The 27,923-nt window shown below is 40.4% G+C and overlaps 1 protein-coding gene across 2 annotated transcripts; it reads left to right on the forward strand.

Moving 5' to 3' along the window:
- The first annotated feature begins 4 nt into the window (after positions 1–4).
- Positions 5–27,869, forward strand: ranbp2 (RAN binding protein 2). Of its 2 annotated transcripts, XM_055031644.1 has the most exons (30): positions 5–226; positions 3,326–3,393; positions 3,490–3,601; positions 4,497–4,649; positions 4,759–4,989; positions 5,658–5,800; positions 6,099–6,294; positions 7,158–7,298; positions 7,377–7,536; positions 7,618–7,799; positions 9,077–9,276; positions 10,221–10,344; positions 10,431–10,592; positions 11,026–11,163; positions 12,243–12,374; positions 12,485–12,706; positions 13,408–13,491; positions 13,686–13,824; positions 14,793–14,887; positions 14,971–19,453; positions 20,139–20,216; positions 21,429–21,611; positions 22,679–22,765; positions 22,848–23,023; positions 23,671–23,911; positions 24,008–24,097; positions 24,185–24,339; positions 24,484–24,757; positions 25,395–25,744; positions 26,529–27,869. In XM_055031644.1, the coding sequence occupies exons 1-30, from the start codon at positions 155–157 to the stop codon at positions 26,832–26,834; spliced, it is 9,177 nt and encodes a 3,058-aa protein (XP_054887619.1). In that variant the 5' UTR covers positions 5–154; the 3' UTR covers positions 26,835–27,869. The 2 variants fall into 2 exon arrangements, with proteins under 2 accessions (XP_054887619.1, XP_054887620.1); XM_055031645.1 differs by lacking the exon at positions 20,139–20,216.
- The last annotated feature ends 54 nt before the right edge of the window (positions 27,870–27,923 follow it).

The raw sequence follows: 27,923 nt of genomic DNA on the forward strand, positions 1-27,923 counted from the left end.
ACAACGTAACGCGCTCTGCCATTTGACTGCGCATTATCACTATGGGGAGTTAACGTGATGTTAATGTCAGTGTTTCTTTTACATTTTGTGAACTCTTCTAGCCTGTGAACTGTGGTTAGGTTAGCTCTTGAAGAAGTCTCTGACATTTGAAGCCATGAGGCGGAGTAAGGCTGAAGTGGACCGCTACGTTTCCTCCGTACAGAGTTCCTCTCCTTCACTCAAAGAGGTAAGATAGTACCAGCGGCTAAGGATGTTAGCCTGCTCCCGCCGCCAGGTCTGAGCCACATGTGACATTCAGTCGGCGTTTGGCTTCAAACTAGGCTGTATTTTATCCAAACACAGCTTGGAGTTTTGACTACGCGATCTTGTTGCCAGTTTGAGTTTGTGTAAGTTGTCGGTTGAACCTCTGTTAGCCGTCTCCGGCTAGCGGCACATGCTATTCACCGGCTTTACGGCGAAGAAGTTAGCTTCAGAAACGTCGCATGCTAGTCGACACTCAAGTAAGCAGCTAGTTTTCTGGTTTTAAACAAACTTGAGCCACCTTTTATAAACTCCAATTCAACAATGTAAAACATATACCGACTTTAAATCTCAACATCTTAAGGTAAACCTTTATTCTCTAAATTTCAAACGTTGACTGTCTAATATAATCACAGTTTTATAGCATACAACTTGTTGACTCAGAGCAATTTTTTTACAGATCACTTCCTATTTATAAATGTTTATTATTTCAGTGTAAAATAGGCCAGTTGAGCTTTGACAATTCTCTCAAATTTCCAATTCGAGCTGAGCAATCATTGCATATCTGTTGTAAAATAAGTGGAATAGCCCTTTATTCATTCTCCGAATCGGATGCCAACTTCGGTGCTATCGTCCTGCCTTGAAATACGCGGTTGCCCATAGGTTTCATAAAATAGCGCCACATTGACATCTATACGGCTCTTTTAGTGACCTTTTTGAAATATTAATTGATGCTGCAAATAACGGTGATTTACTCTCAGATAGGCTTCACCAGGACGATGCATAAAGCAGATTCAAAGTCCATCCCGGTGTGTGAAACGAAACTGAGCTTGACCAAGTTTGACATAGTTTATTGCTTAAATAGTAAACCAGGATCAACGTTTGCTTCCTTAACAACTGCTGCAGCACAAACCCAAAACAAGTTTCTTGCATGTATTGGCATGCCTGTTGGAGTCACTTTACTCTTCATTTTAATTCTCAAAATGCTTATAAATACAGTTGCATGAGAGGAAAATATTGTAGTAATAGTTACAATAGCTACATTCTGCATGATCATTGAAAATTAACTGTTTGAAAAACTGCAGCATTGACCTGTCCATTTCTCATTTAGGTCTTTTAAGAGAATAAAAATATTTTCTTCTATCCTTCCTGGTTGGGTGTGATTTAACTTAGGTGATGTCACACTGTGTGAGTGTAGGTTTAATACCTTTAAAACAAAACTAGTTAAAAATGACCCTTTTATTACTTTTTAATCTTTGATGTTGCTGATTTTCTACTAAGACCCAAATAATTACGTTTTGTTTTCCCTTCTCCACATGATGACCAGAGAATATTCTAGATTTTTTATTTTATTTTTATTTTTTTATATAAAGTCATCATTGTGATAGATTCAAACAGGAATATTTTATAAATTATTTGATTTATTTTGGTTTGATTCCTCAAATAAAAAACATTGCAACATTAAATAATTCTATCTTCTGTCTCAGTTTATGTCTCAAACTGATTATAAATAATGCATTAAAATATGAATAAAAGTCTTTAAATTGTTTTCGGTTACTACAGTGTTACTTTACTGTCAGTATTTTTATGGGCCTATGAAACTTTACTTCTCAGCTGACTGACTAGTTTTGTGTTTTCTTTTTCAGAATCAATCAGAGGTAATAGATTTTCTTTGTGAGGCCAGAAAAAGTCCTGATTAGACTCTAAACAACAAGCCAAGTCTGCCTGAAGCAGGCTAACAGCACAGAATAAAACTATTCATGTATTTCTGCTATTTTGATACTGAATGAAGGACAGATTAAAAAAAAATTTAAAAACGGGATTATTGGTTTTGCTAGATTTAGTGAAATGACTCTCAGGACAGGTTTAACTTGGCACGGATGTAATTCTCCATGGATTAAAGGTCGACAGCGATCACATGAATGACATCAGCTTATTGTGAACGCTGCGTTCTGAACGGTGAGGCTTCGGTTATGTAAGGAGATCAGAGTCTGCACAATAAAATATGTATGTTATTAGAAGAGTCCAGATAAACTCTTTATTATATGGAGTCACTAACTGCAAGCTTTGACCCCTTTGGCTTGTAAATAAAGCTGCAGGCGGCTCTGAGTGTGTTTGTTTTGTGAGTCAGGTGGTGCAGGCAAAAGATGTAACATCAGTGTATAAGCATGCACCTGTGTTGTAGCCAGATATTGTACGCATGAAAGAGTAGTACTACTTCAACATACTTCAGTAAAAGTGGAAAGTAGCTGTCAAAGAAATGATTCAAGTAAGGAAAAAAAAAAGTATTTTCATAAAAGGTCTACTCTATTACTGAGTAACTGATCAAATTATCAACCATTTCATATTTAAAAAGTGAAAATTTTGGTATTCTTAAATATGAAAATGACAGTAATTTATAAAAGTTACAAAAAAATAATCAGGCAAATGAACATTTTTCCAAATCAGTTTATTTCAATAAACCATTGTATCAAACTTTAACAAATACTGTAGGTGTGTGTGTCTGTGTCTGGTGAATGTTTAGTTAAAACATGTTTATTTTTTATTCAGTGGGCAGAAAATCCAGAAATTTTACTCTAGTAAGAGTAGAAATATTGAATAATAAAATTACTCAAGTAAAAGTAAAAAGTGCAGTGTAATAAAAATGCTCCGAAAAGTATTTTTTTCTTTTTTCAAGAAAACAAGTCAAGTATATAACTTGTTGCTGCCCGACTCTCCTGACTTCAGTCCAGCACCTTTAAACTACAACTTAAAGTAACATTTTCCGGTTCTGTTTCAAAGTTTCCCCCAGAAAACCTGCTCAGTCCAGTGGTTGGGCGCTCAGGCAGTTACTTTTTCAGCGGTGCTTTTGAGTTAAAAATGTTTAAAGTTTATAATTATGTGTTATTAGAAGATTAGTATCTGAACACCAACTGTAAAGTCTTAAAAAATGCAAACATTTTAAAGAAACTTACGTAAATATGCAACTCTAAGCCTGGTAGGGGCACAAGTAAAGCCTGGTGGTCCGCCAGGCTTACTACACTCTAGGGGAAAACCTGTGTTTCCAGATAAATGTTTATATAGAACTTTTCTTTTTTTTCTACAGAAGCCGGTCAAAGGATTTCTATTTGCAAAACTGTACTTTGAAGCAAAAGAATATGAACTTGCAAAACGGTAAGCAGCTTTATTGTGGGGAGAAATGTTTTTTTTTGTTTTTCTTTTGTTGTCCTTGATGTGGTATTGACTGTACGCATCTCATGCTCTCCTCAGGCATGTATCGGAGTATCTCAAAGTGCAGGAGAGGGATCCCAAAGCACACAAGTTCCTGGGACAGCTCTATGAAAGAGACGGAGAGATCAACAAGGCAATCGGTTGCTACAAGGTAAGAGGATTGACTCTGCTGTAACGGTTCGTTAAATGATTCAAGTACCTCGATTACCAACATTTCTTGAGGCAGAAGAGACTGAAGCTTTGTTAAATTATGTTTTACTGTTTAGCGCTGGATGGTTCAGGCTGGATGGTTATTTGTGTTGCTTGTTGACGAATGCTAAGTGCTCTTAGCGCAACAAAGAAGGATTAAAGCTGGGTCTGAAGTCAAGGCCTGCATCCTTAGATGGACGGATTTGTTGGCCGATTACGTCATAGTGTGGCCTGTCCGAATTCGAAGACTCCTTCACATGCAGCTTCCTTTTCCCCAGATTTGAAGGTGTATCCTTCACCGCCCATCATATCCCATAATTTATTGTGGGTCCCGACCCACGATGAACGACAAATTATTTAGTTATATGACACAACGTGATTTTGTACAATATTTTTTTTAGGTGAGAATGTAAGTGTGTAAGCCTCAAATATCTTCACTAAAACATAACCTGCTCTGACATTTTCGGACACGTCTTCTCCCGCTGCGTTAGCAGCCAGCTCCCCTCGCCAGCTGTTAGCTGGCCGGGCGATTCAGATTCGATTTACCGGAGGAGAACGCCTGATTCCCGGTACATTGTTATAAAACTCCCGCTAGCTTTCCCCAATGAGTGGAAGTTAAACATTATATTATTCAGACAGTTAATATCTAGCTGTAAAATGTTTGGTTTACTAAAGTATTAAATTTATTCCTGAGCAAATCGATTTGATTGATTAAAGTTAAGCCTTCAAACATACTAGTTGTATGTTAGCTCACATACAAGTTGCATATATTTGGAAATGTGATCGACCACAAAAAAATCAGAAGTGAGCATTGAGGCCTGCGGAGTGAAGGTAGCCTAACATCTGTCTCCATGCAGCGCTCGGTGGACTTGAACCCGGTGCAGCGAGACCTGGTGCTGAAAGTTGCCGAGCTGTTTGTTGGTAAGGGAGACTGCGACAGCAGAGCCGAGTTCTGGGTGGAAAAAGCTGCAAAGCTCATGCCTGGAAACCCAGAAGTCTTCAACTTAAAGGTGAGAACTGCTCTTACCCAATGAAACGTCTCCGTAGTCCCTCAGCTGTGCAAGAACTCGTCCAGCATCAACAGCTGCCTTGTTCTCACGCCTGTCTGTGTCCGTTCAGGAGCGCCTGTTGAGCCGCCAGGGCCAGCAGGGCTGGAACCAGCTGTTCGACCTCCTGCAGGCCGAGCTGGCAGCCCGGCCGGCCGACGCTCTGGTGAATGTGAAGTTGGTTCAGCTGTTTTGCCAGGACGGTCGGCTGGACGAGGCCGTCAAACATTGTCTGGCTACTGAGAAAAAGGGCTTGCTGCGCAACAGTCTGGACTGGTACAACGTGCAGCTGAGCACGTTACAGGTCAGGATTTAACTCTCTTTTCTGTTTCTTTTGTTTAGCGTGGAACAACTGTAATTTAAATGTTTCTGTTTTGTCTGTGGATCGTTCAAAAACCTGAAGCTGTTTCAACTTACAAAACAAATAAAGACGGCTTAAACGGGGTCTCTATTTATAGTTTGCACATTTTTGTCAAGTCTCAGCTACTTCTAGAAACAATTAAGCGCTTAAAAGAAAAAACAAACATCACGAATGAGCAGGCACTGCCCGTCACCTAGCAACCCCAGCAAACCCGAGCCCATCACCTAGCAACCCGAGCGGCGCTCCAGCACATTGCTTTGGTCAGCTGTACAATGGCTGCTGGAAAAGTCAAATGTTCTCTTGTTGACCTGCTATCCAGAATCTAATTGCTGCATTCTTGTTGGTTGCGCACAAGGCTCTATTGATTCTTTTCAAAGATATTCGGCTGTATAATTTTGCCTCTTTTGCAGCCATTTTCACATGGAATAGTAAACTTTGAGTTGATGCCGTGGCCAACAACTGTTTTGGTTTAAAGCTCTTTATGCAATGATGCTGGAAGAAAAGCTTTAAATGAATGAACCTGTTTTGAATCGTACATAGACCTACCTTAACCTGTTCATGGAAGCGTAATGGGTCACCTTTAAATATAAATGTGTTCTCTTTTCTTTCAGGAGTATCTGGCTCAGCCCAGCGTTTCAAATAATGAGAAGATGTGTCGACGTCTCCAAAGAGAAGTGCTGCTGGCGCACTGCAGCCTGCTGCGAATCAGACTGTCTGAGAGCGGCGTGCAGCCAAGCGTCGACGCATTCAGAAGGTCGGTCAGGCCCAGTGGTTCAAATTGTCTCAGAAGTTATTATGATGTACAATAATATTGTTGTTTGAGATCAATAAACTGCAGAATCTGTTAAGCATTTGACATTGGAACTGGAAAACATTTTAAATATCTAAAATAAGGGGGAAAAAAACAAACCAAATGTGTCTGTAAACAAAATTTTACTTTAAAAAAGATGTTTCAGGGTTGAGACGGCTGTCTATGAATGAAGCTATTTAATAAAGTTAAAGCTAGTACTAGTTCTCACAATAACTGATTTTTGTTTCCTGTTTTTGTTCAGTTTCGACCAAGCTATGCAGTCGCTGAGCGGCGTCGCCGCACGCTTTGCCGATGAGCTCTTCGAGGTGTTTGTGGAGATGAGGGCTCACCTGTACCTGCATGCCGCCACGCTGCTGCTGAAAATGGCTCAGGACCGGCTGCACACCTGGAGAGCCGTCACCGACCTGGCCGCGCTCTGCTACCTGCTGGCATACCAGGTACCTGAGTGTCGCTTCGGTACAGACCAAAACGTGAAGAATTTTTTTTTGAAGACTTTGTCGGTGCGGCTTATAGTGAGGTGCGCTCTATTGTACGGAAAATACGGTAGATGTTGTTCAGCAATTGGTAAATTTTTATTTTTGTGTCTGAAAAATTCTTAATTTCAAAAACCTCCTGAATTTATAGATTTTAAAATGAAGCTGATCTCAGTCCAAATGCTACAAAAAAAAACATAAAATGATCCTTAATCTATTGAATTTTAAACACTTTCTTTAATATACATTTCTTTATATCACATAAGTTACTATACATACAGTGCATTTTTTTAAAATTATGTTTATTCCCTTGAGGTTTTGTGATTTGTGGAAAATGAATGTAAACGGATCCAGTTTGTTCAGTATTTATCTCTAAAATATTTTGAATATTATTTAATAAAATTGCTGGAAATTAATCTAGAAATGTTATAGAAATTTTGTCAGGATTTAGTACATCTTTACCTTTTTTATTGCTCTTTTTGGTTGGGCTTTATCTCAAACAAATGTTTTACGATTCTGAGGATTTTGAGTATTGAATTGTTCATGCACATTTTCGATAGGATGATCATTTTATTTCCATTTAATTGGTGCCTAAAATATAAAAATTGAACCTATGTTTTCCTAAATTCTGCTTATGATCAAGATATAAAATTATAATAGTCAATTTTTTTCATATCTACTCAAATTTACTGTATTGTACAGAAACTTACAATATTTTGGCATCATATATTTTAACAAAAAACCTTTTAGACTTTATTCTTAATTCTTGGTGTCTTACTTGGCTAGAAAACATTTTCTTACATTTTCTTCTCTTTGTTTTCCTCCAGGCTCCCAGACCAAAGACTAAAGTGACCAAAAGGGACCAGTCGGCGCCGCAGCTGCTGGAGCTGCTGGCCAGCGACCGGCAGAGTCAGGCGGGCCACATGCTGTTCAACCTGAGCGCCGACACCTTTGCTTTGATAAGAGAGGTCTGCTTATTTCTGTCCTGATTTATTGTAAAATCCACAAAAATTGTGGAAAGAAGTAGTGACTGTGTTTGTGTGCAGGTGGTGGAGGTGTTTGGGAACCGTAGTGGTCAGGAGTCTCTGTTCGAGCTCCTCTGGGGTCCGCAGGGTTCCTCCGCGTCCTCGTTTATCGCCAACGACGACATTCACTCGCTCAGCTCTCTGGCTCCAGAGCTCTCCAAACTGGTCAAGTGGGACTCGGGTACAAATCTTTAAAATCTGCCTCCAGGATCACAGCATCTAGAAGAGTACAGTGTAGAGTGATGACTTCTTCTGCTCTTAGGCTCCATCTTGCTGCACGGCGGGGAGCTGCAGCATCTGAGCTGGCTGGGGCTGCAGTGGACGCTGCAGGACCAGAGGCCGCCCATGCGCGACTGGCTGCAGCAGCTGTTTCCCAGGCTGACGCTGGAAACGTCCAAGCTGGACACCAACGCGCCGGAGTCGATCTGCCTGCTGGATCTGGAGGTGAGAGTCGATCAGCTTGTCTGGGCATCTAAATCAGATTGATTATTGATTGAGCAATAAGTGAAGGGAGAAAGATCACACATCTATAGTCTGTTCAGCCTTTGCAAAAAGAGTTCAAGCTCAGTCAGATTGATCTGGGAACGTCGGTTTTTAAGTTTTGTCACAAACTTATCATTGATATGGAGGTCTGGACTTTGACTAGGCCAGGGGCTGCAACCATGTGGCTCTGTGGACCTTCCACAGTTTCTCCTATTAACTGTGGTAAAATGTAATGAAGAAATAGGCCTGTCACACTAAACATTTTTTTCATTTATTTATTTCAAACTGGTTTTTAAAAACCAGGCATACGTAACAAAGAACAAAATAATTATTAATAACTATTAATTAGCTGTTTGAAAAAGAGTAGAAAGAAGTAAACGCTTATTTAATCCTACTTCTTATCACATTTAATAAAATATAACTTAGCGACTAATTAATTATCAGAAATTTGCACCAATTAAAACCATGTTTTAATATTTATATGCCTGTTAATACACTGTGCCAAATAACAACAAATAAATTAAACAAAATGATTAAAAATCGAATTATGAAGAATCAGAATAATAACCAATTTCTTGTCAATTTATACTCTGTCGTCATAATCTGTTTTATAACAATTATGACATTTAATAAATAAAATAAAGACAGAAATATAAAAACAATTAATGATAAGTATGATGGCAAGATAAAGTAATGCTCTACTAATAATGGTAACAGAAGAAGTGAAGGAAAAAACTCATATTTGTGTTAATTTCCTTCTTCCCTGTACAATCTGAGTAATATAGCTTTGTTTATGTTATAATAAATACTTATAGAATATAAATTTATTTTTAAAAATGAAAACAAGATTATGGTCTGCAATAAATCAACTGCATGATAAATTAAAATCAGTTTTTCTTTTTTTAAACAAAATCAGGTCGTCAGTTTGATGTTTTGGGCTCAACAAAAACACCGGCTTTTTTTGTTGTTTACAAATTTGTTCAGAGAGACAAACATGATTCATTATGATTTATTTTTATTGTTTTATTTACTTTAGACATTTTTTACTAAAATGGTAGTAAAAAATGTGTCCTTGCATTATTATGCCATGAAAATTGTCTCAAAACGACATTATTGTAACCGGCCTAATAACAATGCAAGTTTGGAAAATTTTTTAGACTTATTGTTTTATTTATTTTTTTGTCAATAAACTGGGAACTGTGTGTTAAACATCTCCGTCGTCCATTTGCTCCTTTCAGGCGTTTTTATGCGGCGTGGTTTTCTGCAGCCACTGTCAGCTTCAGGACACGGCGAAGATCAACCGTAGTTTGAGTCCAGGGCAGCAGCAGCAGCTGTTCGAGCCTCGCTGCCTTCCTCTTCCTCTGCTCCGCCTCCTCGCCACGCAGCGACAGAGAGAGTGGTGGGACGCCGTCTACAGCCTCATCCACAAACGAGCCCTGTGAGTGTCAGAACGGCAAAGCTGCTGGGCGACAAATCCATTTTTTTATAATAATTTTTTTTGGAGAAGATTTTATCTTTAGAAATTATTTACTTATTTTAAGAAGATTTTTTTTACATTTCTTAAATCCAGATTTTTACACAATCTGGATTTTTCTTTTCCTCGCCATTGCCGGCCATTTTTGTTTGTTTGTTTGTTTGTTTGTTTTGACAGTTTCTGTTTATTTGGACTGAATGCAGGTCAACTCTACAACAGAATATTAGCGTCAGGCTAAGATGATAAATAAAGTTGGAATGTTACAGTTATAGTAATTTAACAACAAACTCCAAATAATACAAGAAAAAAGTCTTGACAAAAAAGTTTTTGTCAAGAAGAAAACTTACAATAAACTTACAATAGAATTGTAAGTTTATAAGATCTCCAACATTAAAATGTCATAATTTTAGACGTTCTTTAGCTAAAATTGTGTTTTTATTATGCATTTATTCTCATAGCGTGGTGCTAATACTCCTGCTGAACAACACAGAAGGAGTGATTGAATTTTCATTTTTACTTCAGGAAGGAAAACAAGAAACAACTGAATTAAACTCAGATTTGGTTTGGAAAAAATAGATTTTTTTGAAGCCATATATTTTCTGTTTTGCCCTGGTTTTTTTTCTAAAAACAAAACAAAACATATATATGTTTTTAAAATCAGCAGATGGTTCAACTCGTTTTTGTTTTTAATTGGCTAAATATTTAATTTGCTCTTTTTTTCAGACTCTTCACATGTTTCTCTAAAAGGCGTTAGCTGTTTTAAAGACAAATATTTCTTTCCAAAAAAGTGCACCACTGCCAAAGTAGCACTTTAGAACCCAGTTCTTTTCTGTGCTTGAAGAGATTTGTCTTTAATTTACATTAAGCAGTGTTCAAAGAGCCCAGTTGTAATATTTGCCTCCTTGCAGACCCGGTACGTCGGCCAAACTGCGCATGGTTGTGCAACACGGCCTGAACACGCTGAGGGCCGGAGAGAAACACGGGCTTCAGCCGGCGCTGATGATCCACTGGGCTCAGAGTCTGAGCCAGACGGTACGTTCAGTTCAGACGCTTTCAGGTTGAGCTTATTGGACAACTCAACTTGTTTCTTAATGTTTTCTCAAATGTATTTAACGCAGGGCGATGGAATGAACTCTTATTACGATCAGAAGGAGTACGTTGGCCGCAGCGTCCACTACTGGCAGGTTGTGATGCCGTTGCTGGAGAAAATAAAAAGCCGGCGAAGCATACCAGAACCGCTGGACCCTCTCTTCATACACTTCGCCTCTAAGGACATCCAGGTCGTCACTGAACTCAGAATTTCACTTTTGACCTTTTATGACCTAAGTTTCAAATCTCCACCTGGGTATTTTTGCTTATTTTAGTTGTGCAAAGTTCTTTAAATGTCCTGTGAGTAAATATTTTTGACTATCCAGCTGTTATGGAAATATGACCTTTCAGTATGTAACAATTATTTAGAAATTTACCATCTATTAAAAGTGTTTCATCAGAGTAAATTGAAGTAAAACGTGCTCCCTTTTAGGCAGGAGTGAAATTACCGTAATAACCCGATATTGGCTGGAAACCGCAAAGTATTGCAGAGTTGCGGTTCTGCAAAGGTGGCTTGTAAAAAATGTGTTGTCGACGACACTTTTTGCTCGATAAGAGTTAAACGGGAAATGCTTCAAATGCTAACGCTTATTGCTGACGTTAGGTGTGTTTTGATGTTCACAGATTTCCACTGTGAAAGGTTATGAAGACGAAGCGAAAATCACGTACGCCGTTCTTCTGGACATCGAAGGCAGAACTGAGGAGGCGATCGCGACTTTAGAAAGCGTCAACAACTTGTCATCCATCTGGCATTTAGCACAGGTAAATCACTGGGATCAATTCTTAACCTTTAATCAAAAATACATTAGATCCCTCCCTAGAGTTTAGTTTCTGCAAACCTTTGCTTCCTGTCAGAAGTTGGCGATAATCAATTCCATTTATTTTCCTGCCTATATTGATAATCACCTCTTTTTGTGCGATTTTAATGACTGGGTTTCGCTCCAGATCGCTTTCAGAATCGAGGTTCTGGCAGCAGAGACACACAGTAATGATCTGCTGTTGGAAACATCCGCAGTGTCGGCTTTCAAATTCAGTGTTTCCTCCACTTTTTAACAGGATGTTATTATTTATTGAAACTGTCTGTAATGAATAAATATTACCTGCTATTTTTGAGTTTGGAATAATAAAACAAAGCTGGTTCTGGAGGGACAAAACCATAAATAGATTATATCTCAGTCTATAACCATTTTTATTATCAGCAGAGGCTTTTATTATGGACGTCTACCTTACTGATAAAGATTCACAGATTGGACCAAAACCTTAACTATCAGTCTGAAAAATTATGACATTTGAAGATGGAAAATGTTATGAATCCCTCTTAGAATGTCTGATTGATGGACTATTATTACTTGTGTTACTTACAGATCATAAAAACATTTTTCTGGGGTGAAAAAATTGAAGCCAAGTAAGAAGGATACTACAAAAACATATTTTTTCTCAAGTAAAAGTGAAAAAGTATTTGGTAAAAAGTCTACACAAGTATTGTGTAACTATTAAAAACATCATTTAATAATTAAGAATTACATTATCAGGTGTAGTTGTAAGATGTAATGGTTTTTGTAATTTTTGAAGACCTTAAAGAAAATGACAAAATTGGGCAAATTAAATATTTTCACCCAACCAATTTATAGCAAAATAAAGCTTCAATAAAAACAAGTCTGTGACTGTGTTGGTTAAAACATTTATTCACTGAAGTTGTAAAGTATCCAGACTCAAGTAAAATATACCCCAAAAAGTCATTTAAAAAAATAAGTCATTAAAGTAAGTGTAACTGAGTAAATGTAGTTAGTTTCTATCCAACGCTGGTTATGAGCAACTTTTATTTTTCTTATTTTTTGCAGATTTATCAGCGGCTGGCAGAGGAGGCCAGCAATGGCTTGGAGGAGACCCAGGACAGGTGTCTAACTTTCCTCAGGAAGTTCAGGAACTACTTGTCAAAAATCTACAACGCCAATGCGGACGACATCGAAAGGGTCGGTTGCACGTTTGAGCCAAAATATTTCCACATTTGGATTTTGATAAATTCATCCTTGTTATTTTTACCCCTGTGTCTGAGTGTTGTTGCTAACTTGTTGCTCTGCAGCTTCCCGTGTCCATGGAGGAAGTGCTGGACCTCCTGAACGACGTAAATCAGCAGCTTGGCGAAACTCAGGAGGACATGGAAGAGGAGCAGGAAATGAACCTTCGGCGAGGACCGACTCACTCCAGTCCGGCTCGTCTCACAGAAACCAGCGCCACCATTTCGCACATCAAGTTTGCTTCTCTGTCTCCGAGCAAAAGCATCGTTTCTCCTTCCAAAAGACTGGTGAGTCCGTGGATCACACATTTTGATTCAGGTTTTTTAAATCCTTAAAAATTCAGATTCCGTCTTCATGGTTTGGAAATGTCTTGAAATCCAGGCTGCACAGATTTGTAATTAAGTTAAATCTTTTTATAATTTTTCATATTGCAGTCTGAAGTTAAATCAGACTGAACTTTTCTTGTTTTAGTTAAGTTAGAATCACCAAAATTGTTTCAATTTACTAAATCCTGTGGAATTTAGCGAGAATATGTTTTAAGAGATTTTTTTTGGTAACTTTCTTTGTCACCAAAAAAAAAAAATCTGTGTTGAATCCAAAAAGGTTGTTTATCTTAGCAAAATTAGTTTGGATTGTATCAGTTTATTGAACAACAATTTGTCCAAATGGCTCGAAGGCTTATTGAGTATTTTTCTTTTTTATTCTTTAAACAAAATTATTGAAATGAAAGTATTTTTTTTTTATTAGTGTGTTGTTTTTGTATAAAGTGTGTGTGAGAGACTTAAACTTTTGTTGTTGTCTTGGTTGATAATCAAAATGGTTTTCTGAAGTTCATTTGTTTTGCTTTTATCTCCAAAGTGAAGTGCTGGAAAAGTTTCAACACTTTGAAAATGCTTGAATTTTACTTTGGGAAATTAACAAGCCTTGTTGTTTGCGCAGCTAAATTTCTTTTAGTTTATTACATTCTTGTTATTGTCTTTTTGTTCAGATTTCACCAAAGACGCCGCCTCATTGGATTGAAGACCAGAAAAGTCTCCTTCAGATGTTATGTCAGCAAGTAGAAGCCCTCAAGGTAATTATCTCAACTTTTTCAGCTACATCCACTCCAGAGTGGAACAATATATACATAAAGATGATTTTAATGACAGACTATTCACTAGAGTTTTGCAGAAATGTCTTCACTGCTGCAAGCAAGATTTATTTAGAGTTTAAAACATCTGCTTTACACCAACGATTTGCATCGCTGCGTTTACATTTTTCCCCTAGAATGAGGTTCATGATCTCAAACACAACGCGTCAGTGAACTCCAGCTCGCCTCGCCATAAGTATGGAGACGCCTTCAGAGCCGAGAGCTTGCAGGAGTCGTTCACCCCGGTCCAGTCCTACCATGGAGCCCCTCTGACTGGTTAGTGGTCCACACTGCTTTCAGAAACATTCTGTCCTGGAACCGCTTCACATTTTGTCGCATTCTAACCACAAAAAACTTCATTGATTTAATGCAAATTATATGTGCAAGATCCACACAAAGTTATTTCTTAATGAAATACAGAGCAACGAACTGTCTTAATAAACAATCGAATTATAAAACAGAGATAATTTGTGTGAACAAAACCAAGAAAAACGGCAGACCAAGAATAAAGTTGTATTTAAACATGAGAACTTTTGGCATAAATGCAAATCAATGTGTTGACTGGAAATTAATGCGACACAGCATCATTATGGGGATGCATGGTGGCGACGGTATCATGCTTTGAAGCAGGAAAGTGCGATTCAACACCAATCAAGGTGGAGGAAAAAGGTTTCTTCTGAGTTTCTGTGTATGGAAGCCCATTTCTGCCATAAAAGAATAAAGAGGCCCCCAACAGAGAGTTTCAATTTCAAGTTTTAATGCCATAAGTTTGAGATTCAAAGTTCTTATTTTGATTTTCAAAGTAATAATTGATATAAAGTAATCATTTTGCATCTTAAAATCCTAATTTCTACTTTCAAAGTTATAATTATGAGGCATAAAGTCATGATTACAAGATACTGGAATAAACCTCAGAGAAACGGCTCGACTTTCTATCATAATCATGACTTTAAAACTTGACATTTCGATTATAGTCTCATAATCGGATTATTCATCAGATTTTTATCTATTGTCATTTTCCTGCCACCGGGAAGAGACCGATTGAAGATTGGTCATTTTTTCTGTTGGTAAATGTCATAAACTCTCATTAAAATACATTTGTTTGTGGTTGTAATGCAACAAAATGTGAAAAGATTCAAGGAAAAACCTAATGAAATTACTTCAAAGGCTATCAATATTTTTGCACATTATTGTTTTATAAAAAGCATATTTCCATCAGTTTATTAAACTGTTTTTCTCTTTAGTTGCCACCACAGGCCCTCCTGTTTATTACAACCAGACTCCTGCCTACAACTCCCAGTATTTACTGCGGACAGCGGCAAATGTAACCCCCACCAAGGTGATTATCATCATTTAACATCCGTTTATAGGAATAAACTTCTCCCAACTGTAGAGTGATTATTGTTAAATCTTTTCACCCAGGGTCCAGTGTATGGGGTGAACCGTATGCCCCCACAGCAGCACATGTATGCCTACCAGCCGCCCACGCACACGCCTCCGCTGCAGACCGCCCCGTCCTGCATCTACCCTCCACAGGAGCATGTCTTTGGTTCCCCTCTTCGGTTTGAATCTCAAGCCACTGGTCTTCTCTCTCCGTACAGTGAAGAATTTTATGGCCCGAACGTCGCCCAGCAGACTAACCCCACGCTCCCTGAACCTGGCTACTTCACCAAGCCCTCTGTCGCCCCCGTTCAACCACCAAAGGCCGTCGAGGGGAAGCCTGTGGACTTTGGGAAGCTTTCCTTTAGCCAGCAGGCTGCAGCTGAAGTGCCCAGAGTGCCAAATTTTGGAGCAGGGGCAATTGGCCCAGCTACAACTTCACCTGCTTTTAAATTCAATTGTTTTCCGAAATCCTCTGAGAGAGATTTAAATTTCTGTTCACCCCAAACCAAGCAAAGTGAAAGTTTACTCGGCCTCCTCACTTCAGATCTCCCCGCAAAACCCGACTCGTTTCCAGAGAAGCCACCGGCCCAAGAGCAGCCCCCAGGCCACCAGAGCATCTTCACCTTTGGGAATAAAAACATAAGCAGCTTCTCGTTTGCAGATTCCACTCCAAACGCATCAGCTGGAGGTCTCTTTGCGAAGCCTGAACAACCGTTTAAGTTTGGTGAAATAACAGCGTATGGCATCGGCAAGACATCGGAGCTGGAGAAGGCCGCGGAGAGCGACGAGAGCACACATGCTGAAGAGGACGAAGACGGTCCCCACTTTGAACCGATCGTCCCTCTTCCTGATAAGGTGGATGTGAAAACAGGTGAAGAAGAAGAGGAGATGTTCTGCAACAGAGCAAAGCTGTACCGATTCGACACGGAGACAAAAGAATGGAAAGAACGAGGAATTGGAAATATTAAGATTCTGAAACACAACACTAAAGGGAAGGTCCGCCTCCTGATGAGAAGAGAGCAGGTCCTTAAGATCTGTGCAAATCACTACATCACTGCAGACATGCTGCTGAAACCCAACGCCGGCTCGGACAAATCCTGGGTGTGGAACGCCATCGACTATGCGGATGAAGAGCCTAAACCTGAACAGCTGGCGATTCGCTTCAAAACTGTGGATGAGGCGGCTCTTTTCAAAGCCAAGTTTGAGGAAGCCCAAAAGGTGACGAGCAAATCACCGGAAAAGCAAAAACAGCAAGAGAAGAAAGAGGAAACCTCCAAAGACTTGGGTTTACTGGCGTCTCGGTTCGCTCTTAAAGAAGGAGAGTGGGAGTGCGCCGTGTGTGATGTACGAAATAAAGCAACGGCTGTGCAGTGTGCAGCATGTAACACTCCCAATCCACAGTCTTCATCTAAACCAGAACTTCCAGCTACTACTGATGCCAAAACCAGCCCATTTAGCTTCAAGTTTGGTACAGATTCATCAAAGCCCAGTGGTTCAACCTCGACATTTACAGGATTTGGTGCTTTTGGAACTTCATTACCGTCCTCTTTTACATTCGGGATGAGCTCCTCAAAACCTACCGACAAACCGGCTAGTCCGTTTGGTTTCAGCTTTAGTTCACAAATTCCCACAAAGCCAGAGCAGTGGGACTGTGGCAAGTGTTCTGCAAAGAATGAAGCATCAACAGACAGTTGTGCTTCTTGTAAAACTCCTAAATCTACAGTCAAAACAGTCGAGATGGCACAAATTGTTCCAGCACCGGAAGCTCCTGCTGCACAGTCCTCTGTACCTGCAATTGATGCTGGATTTGCTGCACGCTTCAGCAAAAAGCCAGGACAGTGGGACTGTGATGTTTGTGAAGTGAGAAATGAAGCCTCGGCAGACAAATGTGTTTCCTGTCAAACTCCAAACCCAGCTTCAAAATCATCCACTGTGGCTCCAGCTGCTCTTGCTGCACCTGCTGCTCCTGCGGGGTCAGGGTTTCTGGCAGATCTTGCCATGAAAGACGGACAGTGGGATTGCAACATCTGCTTGGTTAGAAATGAAGGGTCAGCAGCTCAGTGTGTTTCCTGCCAGTCTCCAAATCCAAATCCTTCTTTAGAGGCCATGTTTGGCAAGAAGGAAGGAGAATGGGACTGTGACGCTTGTCTCGTGAGAAATAAGGCCTCTTCCAATGAATGTGTGGCTTGTAAAACCTCAAACCCTAATGCTAAAAGCACAGTCACATCTGCTGCTTCGGCCTCATCTTTCAGTTTCAACTTTGGAACCACAAATTCATCCAACCAGGCTGCTGGACCTGCATTTACTTTTGGGAGCAGTGGTGCTTTTCAGTTTGGACAAAATAAAGACAAAGCTTCAGCATCTGCATTCAAGTTTGAAGCTCCTCCGGCTGCGCCCGCCACCACAACCTCCTCTGGATTCTCTTTTTCGATGCCCATCCCAGCTGGCGGCTTCAAGTTTGGCCTTCAGGACTCTGCAACAGGTTCAGCCTCTTTTAATAATCAAACTTCAACAGGGTCTGCTTCCAGTATTCTTAAAAACATGGCTGACAAACACAAGGAGAAAGAAAATGTCCCTACGCCTTCCATAGACCAAACGGAAAAAGATGAAAATCCTTTAATTGCTGGAAAAGCCGATACGTTCAGTTTCGCAGACTTGGCCAAGTCCTCCGAAGGAACCTTCCAGTTTGGCCAGAAAGATCCCAACTTCAAAGGTTTCTCGGGAGCAGGGGCGCAGCTATTCGCATCGCCACAGACGACCCCTACCAAGGCAGAGGCCTCAAACGAACTGGAAGACGACGGCATGTATAAAACAGAAGAACATGACGACATCCAGTTTGAACCAGTGGTCCAGATGCCTGACAAAGTGGACCTAGTGACTGGTGAGGAAGATGAGCAGGTCCTCTACTCCCAGCGTGTCAAACTCTTCCGATTTGACTCCGGCACCAGTCAGTGGAAGGAACGTGGTGTAGGAACCCTGAAGTTCCTTAAAAATAACACAAATGGCCGGCTGAGAGTTCTAATGAGAAGGGATCAAGTTCTGAAGGTTTGCGCCAACCACTGGATCACCACCACAATGAACCTTAAGCCGCTGGCTGGCTCAGACAAAGCCTGGATATGGATGGCCAATGACTTCTCCGATGGAGATGCTAAACTCGAACAGCTGGCAGCCAAATTTAAAACCACGGAGCTAGCAGAGGAGTTCAAAGAGAAGTTTGAGGAATGTCAGAGACTTCTTTTGGATATCCCTCTGCAGACGCCTCACAAACTGATGGACACTGGTCGAACGGCTCACCTCATCAAGAAAGCAGAGGAGATGAAGTCCGGTTTAAAAGACTTGAAATCATTTTTGACGGACGAGAAGACGAAAATCCAAGACGACGAAGTGCAGGGAGACGTTACTGCCGCAAGCGAACTTTCCAGTTTAGGAATCAGGCCTCTTGGGGAAAGAATTATCCCACTCCAAGGACCGACCTTGGAGTGGGATAACTACGACCTACGGGAAGAAGCCTTGGATGACACTGCTGACTCATCCATCTACACCACCCCCGTTTCAAGCAGCCCCCTAAGGAAGAACCTCTTCCGCTTCGGAGAATCCACAAGTGGGTTCAGCTTCAGTTTCCAACCTGGCATCAGCCCATCCAAGTCTCCTGCGAAGCTCAACCTGAGTAGAGCATCAGTGGGTACCGACGAGGAACAGGATACAACTCAGGACGAAGAGCGAGACGGACAGTACTTTGAACCTGTCGTACCTTTGCCTGACTTGGTTGAGATTTCTACTGGAGAGGAAAATGAGCTGGTGGTCTTCAGCCACAGAGCCAAGCTGTACCGCTATGACAAAGAGGTGAAGCAGTGGAAGGAGAGGGGCATTGGAGACCTCAAGATCCTGCAGAGTTATGAGACCAAACGTGTGAGGTTAATAATGAGGAGAGATCAGGTGCTCAAGCTCTGTGCCAACCACTGGATCTCAGCCGCCATGAGGCTGGAGCCCATGAAGGGGGCAGAAAAGGCCTGGGTCTGGAGTGCGTTGGATTTTGCCGAAGAAGGAGAGGGAAAAGTTGAGCAGCTGGCTGTGAGGTTTAAGATGCAAGAGACTGCAAATACATTCAAACAAGTCTTTGAAGAGGCAAAGGCAGCGCAGGAAAAATCAGAACTCATGACTCCTGTGACGCCAAGACTCTCAGCACCATCAGAAAGTGGATCGTCAGCAGCATCTGATAGCACATCTACATCTCTTTGTGGGCAAGCAGCTATTGCTGTTCTGGAAGAAACGACACGGGAACGTACAACAACTTCTGCGGGCGCCAGGTCGACTGAAGCTGGGTCTCAAAGTCCTGTCAATCCTCTGAAGACTGTGGTGTCTCCACCGAAGTTTGTGTTCGGCTCTGATTCTGTTCAGAAGATTTTTGGCTCTCCTAAGTCAGACTCCCAAGCATCTGCATCTGTGTCGGGTTTGACGGCCAAAGATGGTGGAAACGCAGTCAAGCCTACAATTCCTGCGCCAGCATTCAAAATGGATACAGGTAAAAAAGCCTCATGTTTTGTTTTAATGTCCCTTTGTTTCTCATTGGTTGGTCCAAGTTGACACTTGATTCATAGTTCTCATAAGATTAAGTTCACTTTTTTCCACCAGTTCTGCTTTTTAAAATGTGATAAGACAAGTGTTATGTTTTAGATGTACCACTAACTGGAAGTCTTGATGACATTTAACATTGAAGTTTAGTGAATTTATAGTGAATTTTCCCCGACAAACTCCTTTTGGGGTCACTACTGACTGTCTTTCCAGAAGAGAAGCCAAAGAGCCAATCATATGTGGTTGATAGGGAAAAGGAGTGAACATTTGGCCAATCAGAACATTTGGCCAATCAGAACAGCTGATTGGTCCTCAGACTTTTGCTCTTGCCATTGTGGGTTGCCATACAGACAGCTGGTTCGCTACAGCTTCTGTCCCTATGCATGTCTGTCAATTTCAGCTACAATATCAATCTATCTTTTGTTTTATTTTTCTTTTCATAAGCTACTGTCATTTGTTCTTTGCGTGAGTTTCACGCTGATGATGAATTTAAGTTTTTAAGAGGAGCGCTCAGGGATTTGTGTAAGACTCAGTTGTTACATTCTAACACTTTCTCCCATTTGAACGATCTTGGCATTGTTTTCTGAAAGTAGCAGCCTCATGTTTAGTGTCTCTTCACCAACAACATCCTATAGGGCTGGATTTTAGGCTTTTCAAAGATAACCCAATGGCCTTTTGGACCAGCACATCCACCGTCCAATTTGAAAGCCCAGGTACTCTAACTATTGCAGTGTGTGTTAAAACCTCTCAGCTGTCACCTGGCTGGCCCCGACTACAACAAACCATAACTTGTTTGCACGGAGTGGACAGACCAAACAGACTGAATCTAACATGTTGCATGTCGTGTGTTGAAGTTCAGTCCTTGTTGTCTAACTTAGCAACTGCGCAGCATCAAGATGTAAGCATCTTGTTCAAAACAAGCTGTAAAACTAATGACATGTTTTACCCTGTAGACACTGTATATGCAAAAGTAAATAGCTTATTTTCTTTCCTTATTTTACCCCAAATTATTCTTTCACAGATAATATGCATGCAGTTTTACTAAGAGTGAGTGAATTTAATATAAAAAATGTCTTTACTTTTTAAAGAATCTGTTCATAACTTGCTTTGTTTCCATTACAAATGTTAGCAAAACTTTAATGAACTGCTAATGTCAAAAAGCCACAATTTTGCAATAAGAAGCATCTTTAAAAAACATGGCACTACTACTTCCTATTATCTTCTTTGTTTTTTCTGCCAGCAGTAACATCCAGCTGTTTATCACATAACTTGTGAAGTGAAAATAGATATTTCCAGTGCAGTTTTACAAAATACGCTAATTTTGATTCATCAAAAAAAAAAAAACCCGGCTAATTCTAGCAAAACGTAGTGAAAAATGTTTGTTTGTTTTTTTTATTTAAAAATTGGAATGTTTCAATTGAAGCAAATTAATCTTCAGAATTCTAGTTTGTGTGATTATGCGGTCACTGGAAACGCAGCTATTGTCCTGTACATGTCCAGGTGGTTGTGCATGAAGCGCAGTGTTGAAGCAGTAAAAGTAAAATGTTTCCTGAAAGGTGATCTGAAGGCAGAGGATCTTCCTCCAGGGAGGAACGCACCGTGACATTTTTCACAGAGCCATTTTTAGTGCTGGGTTTGCAGCAGCAGCACGAAATGTAATTTGCTGCCTGGTGAGGTATTTGCAGATGATGTGCATATCAGCAGAAGCTAATTAGGGATAAAGCTCGAATGTTGTAGTTTAATGTCATCAAATTACCACAGGTAGTTTCTCACTGCAGTAAATCACATGCATGCGTTTCAAAGTTGTGCATGTGATTTTACGTTACTGTGTGGATCTAACACTTGCACTCAAAGCTGCAGTAAATAAATGTGAGTCCTTAAAGTAGTGGTGCTTAATGTTTACCGCTGCTGTATCTGTATCATAGGCTCTCCTCAGGCAGCGGCGGGAGCGTCCAGTTTGGGTTCGGATGACAACTCCGATGTGGAGATAGTTTTCGTCAGAGAGCCCACAGCTGAGCAGGCGGCTTTAGCCAGGAAGCTCTTGCTGCCTCTCACCTTCTTCTGCTACAAGAACGAGCCAGGCTACACCAGCGATGATGAACCCGATGGTGAGACCTGATCTTGATTTATGAAAAGTGCAAAACAAACAAAACTACTTTCTCCGCCTGCCGCCTGGATTGTGATGCATCCCGTACAAATCTACTAAACATCAAGCAAATCTATTGAGGAAAAGCAAAATTTTCCACAAATATCAACAATAGAGGAAAATGTCATTCAAGAATTTTGCTTTTCTCTATTTAAAACCTAAAAATGGATGCAAAATTTTACTCATTCAAAATTCACAACAAATTTACTATTTTAAAAATCAGAAGTTGCTTCTTTTTTTTTTTTATGTGACATTTGTGGCTCTGAACAATTTTATTTAGTAAACTTTGGATTGTGACGGTTAAAATCTAAATAGATGATTTTAAAGTCTAAGCATCATAATAAGTTTTACTAGAATATAATATGGTATAATCCTAAACCAAATCTATCAGAAAGTCAGTGGAGTCGTTTTCATAATTTGATGGATTTCAAGAATGTTTGCAATGAGAAGCATTTATTGAATATGATGATTTAATATAAAAAATACATTAATAATCCACACACTAATTCAACCAGGTTACTGTTTTTTCTGATCCTTTTATAACACAGGTGAAAAAAAGCTTTAAAATGACAAAAAATAAATGTTTTCATCCACATTGAAATATGTCAGAAGTTGATCAAAATCTGCAGTTAATTTCACCTGGATTAGCAAATCAATCTGAACAAATTACGATTTTTAATTGTTGAATTTCCATCTGTTTGTCTAATGGAACAAGGATATGCTGCTGCAGTTTGTCAATTTGTCATAATCCTTTATATTCGTTTATTTAAATCTGTACCAAAAGTTATTTTTCTGCTGAAAACTGTTTACCCACTTTTGGTATCGTTTTGTTTTTGCATGCTTGATCAGCAGATTTAGAAATACAGTCCATTACTTTTCCTCATGGTTTTGTATTATTTTTACACCATTATTAGAGTGACATAAAGATGCAGGTAAATCAACGGAAAGCAGAATTGTGAGCTAAAATGTAATATGCCAACTAAACTTAAAAATGGGAGATTTTTACTGAATTTCGTTCTTTATGGTTAGATGAGGACTTTGAGTCGGCTGTAAGAGCCTTGAATGGAAAGCTCTACCCAGATCCTCCTGAAGCAGCAGCAGCAGTCTGTGCTGAGGGTAAGCTACACTGCCGTCATAACAGCAACTGCAACACATTTGAGTAATTCTCCATCACACTGAACCTCTGTGCTGCTCTCAGAGCCAGACTGCCAGTTTGTTTGGGAGAAGAAACCAACGCCAGAGGAAGAGAAGCGGGCGAAGAGCCTCCTGCTTCCCCCGACGTTCTTCTGCGGCCTGAGCGCCACAGACAGCGACCAGGACAGCGAGGAGCCTGAAGACTTTGAGACGGAGCTACGCAAAGCCCAACAAGACCTGGTAATGGGTCACATGGGAAGAGTTTTATTTTTCGCCTGATTTTCCCTCTTCTGAGACCTATGATGCAAAATTTGCATTTTGTGAGTTTTTTATTTGCTTTTGGGTCTCAGTTGCTTCTAAAAACGACCCAAAAGCCTAAACAACCAAACATTTAATGTTTTTTGGTGTCCAGAAAATGAGCCATTTCAAAAACTTCGCCACTGTCAAGAAGACACGTTCCATTGGCTGGTCACCGTTACCTAGCAAACCCAGCAAGCCCCAGCTTGTTACCTAGTAAACCAAGCAGAGCTCCAGCACATTTTCTCAGCTGGTTTTATTGCTGCACAATGGCTGCTGGAAAAGACAAGTGTTTTGTTATTGACGTATCACCCAGAAACTACTGGCTACAATCTTGGTCGTGCAAGAGGCTCAGCTTTTGCTTGTCAAAGCTGTACGGTTGTATAATGCACCACATTACAACCTTCACACTCACATTTTCACATGTAGAGAGTTGAGTTGTGTTGGGGCGTGGAAAGCAGCAAATTTGGATTCAAAGTGACAGAGGCTCTAAAACAACTTTACATGTTCTGTTTCTCAGCTTTCTTTGCCTGCTACTTTTACAGCAACTTGCTGATCAGAACCTCATGAAATAATGAAACTTTCTTCAGGTGGCCCAGTTGAACAGAGGTGAGCCGGTCTCCACCGACGCTACAGAACCCTCACAGTCCTCGGCCTCAGCCCCGTCGACCAGCAGAGCAGAACTTGCGGACGGCAGACCCACCCCAGACGATCAGCCAGGAGAAAAACCCACAAACACTCGGAGTGAAACTCCCAGCAGCAGCAGCTCTCCCATCGACCTGTCCACTAAGAAGAGCCCAGAACCAGAGTCCAGAACCACAGCTGCTCAAGGTACAGACTTTATTTCAAAACATAATCTGATTTTCAACATTTTTCTGGTCGTAATCAGAATAATTTAATTAAAAATCCCATGTATTTTCCTCTCAGATTTTTCCTCCTTTGGCTTCAACACAGTCTCTGGGTTTTCGTTTGCTGACCTCGCCAAAAACACAGACGGATTCGCTTTTGGATCTAAAGGTTTGTTCTGGCAGAACCTTTGCCAGGCTTCTCTTTTTCACTGTTCTGAAATAATTTAATTATGCCTGACGCTCTGTCCTAAATCAGATGCCAATTTCTCCTGGGCGAATGCCGGAGCGACTGTGTTTGGAGCTGCGGCTCCCACTGAGGCTAAAAACATGGCCGCCGACGAGGGAAGTGATGAAGAGGAGGCCTCCAACAACGTGGATATCTACTTTGAGCCCATCGTTTCTCTACCTGAGGTACCTTCAGATACGCTCCTAATTTTTAAGGTTGAAAATATCCAGATTTTCTCAAAGCTAAATATTCAAAAACCAAAATTTTAATTAATCAAAATTCTCGATTTAATGCTTTCTCACCTTTGAGACGTTTATTACTCTTTTCAGGTGGAGACGAAATCTGGTGAAGAAGATGAGGAAATCTTATTTAAAGAGCGAGCCAAGCTCTACCGATGGGACCGCGACCTCGCCCAGTGGAAGGAGCGCGGCATCGGAGACCTCAAGATCCTCTTCCACCCGACCAAACACTTCTACCGGATTCTGATGCGAAGAGACCAGGTGCTGAGGGTTTGTGCCAACCACACCATCTCAGAGTCCATGGAGCTGAAACCCATGAACACCTCCGCCAACGCGCTCGTCTGGACCGCCACCGACTACTCAGGTACAAACTATGATTCAAAGTTCACATTTAGCACGTTTATGTGCTTCAATTTGGGTTTCTAAAAATAGCCCAAGCACTTAAAAAACAAAAAACTGGCCAGGTTTTGGCAATAAGTTGAATGTAAGGTCACAAATAAGAAGGCACTGCCCGTCACCTAGCAACCTCAGCAGAGTTCTGCCTGTCACCTAGCAACCTCTGCAGAGTTCTGCCCGTCACCTAGCAACCTCTGCAGAGTTCTGCCTGTCACCTAGCAACCTCTGCAGAGCTCCAGCAGAATTGGTCAGCTGGTTTTGATGCTGTATGCGATACTGGAAAAGACGATAGTTTTTGACTTTCCAATCAGAAACCACTCTATTGTTGATTGTGCAGGAGGCTCTACTTCTGTTTTTCAAAGAAGTACGGTTGAATTAAAACTGATCAAGCGTACCGTACGCTAAGAGAACGCAATTGTTTTAAAATGACCTTAAGTGGTTGAATGAGAAATTTGCTGAATGTGCCTCTTTGATTCGTGATTACTAAAATAATTGTCAGCTGCAGACCTATTGCAAAATGTGAAAAGGCTCAATGAATATGAATACTGATATATTTTGTGTTTCTAATAAGGGGAAAATGTTGGTGGTTTTGCTTCCTCCTTCAGATGGTGAAGGTGTGGTGGAGCAGCTGGCAGCCAAGTTCAAAACCTCAGAGATAGCCGAGTCGTTCAGGAAAACCTTCTGCGAATGTCAGAGCCGCAGCGGCCAAACCGGAGACGAGGCCTCGGCGGCCTCTGCGCTGTCCAGAGTGCAGGAACACTCCAGAGACACGAACCCACTGGTGTTCCTCAGGGTGGCAGCCGACGGCGAGCCGCTGGGCTCCATCACCATCGAGCTTTTCTCTCACATCGTCCCCAAAACGGCGGAGAACTTCAGAGCGCTGTGCACCGGAGAGAAAGGCTTCGGCCTGCAGAACTCCATCTTCCATCGGGTCATACCGGACTTCATGTGTCAGGTGAAAGAACTACAGCTTGAAGAAGTTGATTAATTCACTGATAGGCTGAGAGGATTAACTGAATTTATCATGATGAATCATCTATTGAAATAATCCACTAAGAGTCATTGATTAATCATTAACTGGAGTATACAGACTCAACAAAAAGGCAATTAGCTGAAAGGGCAACACATTAAGAGCAGCAATTAAGCCAAAATTATACAAAAAATCTATACATTTTGCATTTAAGATAAGTTCTATGTGGAACTCCTTAAGTGACAGAGTTTATCTTCACCTCTGTCAAATTGCCTAAAAAAAATTTATTTATACGACTCATTTTAGGGCTGACTTAAAATAAAGTGTTCAATTTTAAAAAGAATTATTTTATTTACCTTTTTAAATCGCTTTTTTTTCTAAAAAAAAATCTGACTATTAGAATAGTTAATAGATTTATGAATATTTAGTTGCAGTTCTAGTGTTTTTAGTAAAATCCTATTTTTATTCATTTCTAGAGAACTTTCTTTTTTTCTTTCTTTTTTTTTTTTTTTTTTTACATGTTTTATGAGATTTTTATGTTATAGTCAGACAAAAAAATATAGGTAAAAAAAATTGCAATCATTCCGTCCACACATAAAAAATTAAGTTTATCATGTAACCAAATATACAAAATAGATTTTAAATGTTAGTGGGATTTTTCTGGTAACATAAATGTTAATTACTGATAGATAATTTGATGTTAAAACAGCTTGCCATACAAAGTTTCGATTCACTTGCTTGATCAATCTTCTACTTCCTGCTGCTCCAGGGAGGCGACATCACCAAAAGCGACGGCACCGGCGGCAAATCCATCTACGGCGCCGCGTTCGAGGACGAGAACTTCGACGTCCGGCACACGGGGCCGGGCATCCTGTCGATGGCGAACCGTGGGCGGGACACCAACAACTCGCAGTTCTTCATAACGCTGAAGAAAGCGGAACATTTGGATTTCAAACACGTGGCGTTCGGCTACGTGCGGGACGGGATGAGCGTGGTGCAGCGGATGGGAGAGCTGGGCACCAAGGGCGGGGCTCCCGCCAAGAAGCTGGTCGTCACAGAGTGCGGACAGCTGTAGCTGCTCGGGTGGGAAGATCCAAACCGTTTGGGTCGGAATGAAGTCGACTATGAGCTGGGAAAACTGTGAGGTCTAAAGCATTTCCTGGATGATTTGGGAACCTCAGTGGCGTCGCGTTGGTGGGAAGCAACATCACTTCATCACTGCTGTTGCATTTTAATCATTTCTCAGATGTTTATTTTTTGTGTGTATAATTGTAAATGGAACACTCGTCTTTGTTTATCTCTGTGAATGTGTCGTCCCACTTTTTTATTTTTTATTTTTCTTTGAGGGATTATTAAACATACTTCAGCTTTGCTTGGTTTGTTTCCACCACCACAGACGTACGTTTCCCTGTTTGGTTTTCTTTCAGTGAAATTAATTCACAGTGCAGATAATTGGACTTTCTCCAACTGAAATAATCTCACTCCAGAGATTATTAGTTGGGGATTCAGCATCTGTACAGATTGAGATTACCAAGAAAAGTTGCTTGTTCTGGAATAATTTCCTGATGATTGAGAAATAAATTTGCTTTACACGTAATGCGTGGTTCTCATGTTTGTAATTATAATTTTGGGTTAATTGCTGATTTTCATCAGTGAAAACATTTTGATGACTGTTTTCCACTACAGTATGTTCTATCACAAAACAAAATTTTATAAACTGATCTTAACTGTGACAAAATGTGAAGGACTTGGTGGGATATGGAGACATTTATATGGAAATGTTCAAGCTCGAGTTGTTTCCTCTCACTATTACAATTATAATTCATACGGAAGAGGATTATAACTTTAATCTGACATGCAAAAGAAAATTTATCTTGGGAATTTGAAATTCAACTTTTCTAACTATGTAAATTACCCTATTGGCTAACTGGTTCACATTAGAGCTTTAACTACACCTTTAGTTGTGATGTTGGAAAGCTGCAGTTGAATAAATATTTAAAATGGTGTCAAAAACTGTTGGATTTGGGGACGTTTTACCAGAGCCGTTCCATTGGAGGTTGCTTGAGAAAATGTCAGAAAATTCTGAGATTAAAGTATTTTTTCCACTGGCCTTAATTGTCTTCTGTGAGTTACCGTTTTGTTTTGGAACATGGAAATTTCACAT

The sequence above is a fragment of the Poeciliopsis prolifica genome, unplaced genomic scaffold (assembly GCF_027474105.1).
Source record: "Poeciliopsis prolifica strain line A6 unplaced genomic scaffold, Auburn_PproV2 SCAFFOLD007, whole genome shotgun sequence".
NCBI lineage: Eukaryota > Metazoa > Chordata > Actinopteri > Cyprinodontiformes > Poeciliidae > Poeciliopsis > Poeciliopsis prolifica.

Bases quoted from the DNA above. Each gene is read 5' to 3' on its own strand.
- ranbp2 (XM_055031644.1), top strand. From the start codon at position 155: ATGAGGCGGAGTAAGGCTGAAGTGGACCGCTACGTTTCCTCCGTACAG. The intron at 12,375-12,484 runs GTCGGTTGCACG...GTTGCTCTGCAG, and splicing joins ATGCGGACGACATCGAAAGG to CTTCCCGTGTCCATGGAGGA. The intron at 24,098-24,184 runs GTTTGTTCTGGC...GTCCTAAATCAG, and splicing joins ATTCGCTTTTGGATCTAAAG to ATGCCAATTTCTCCTGGGCG.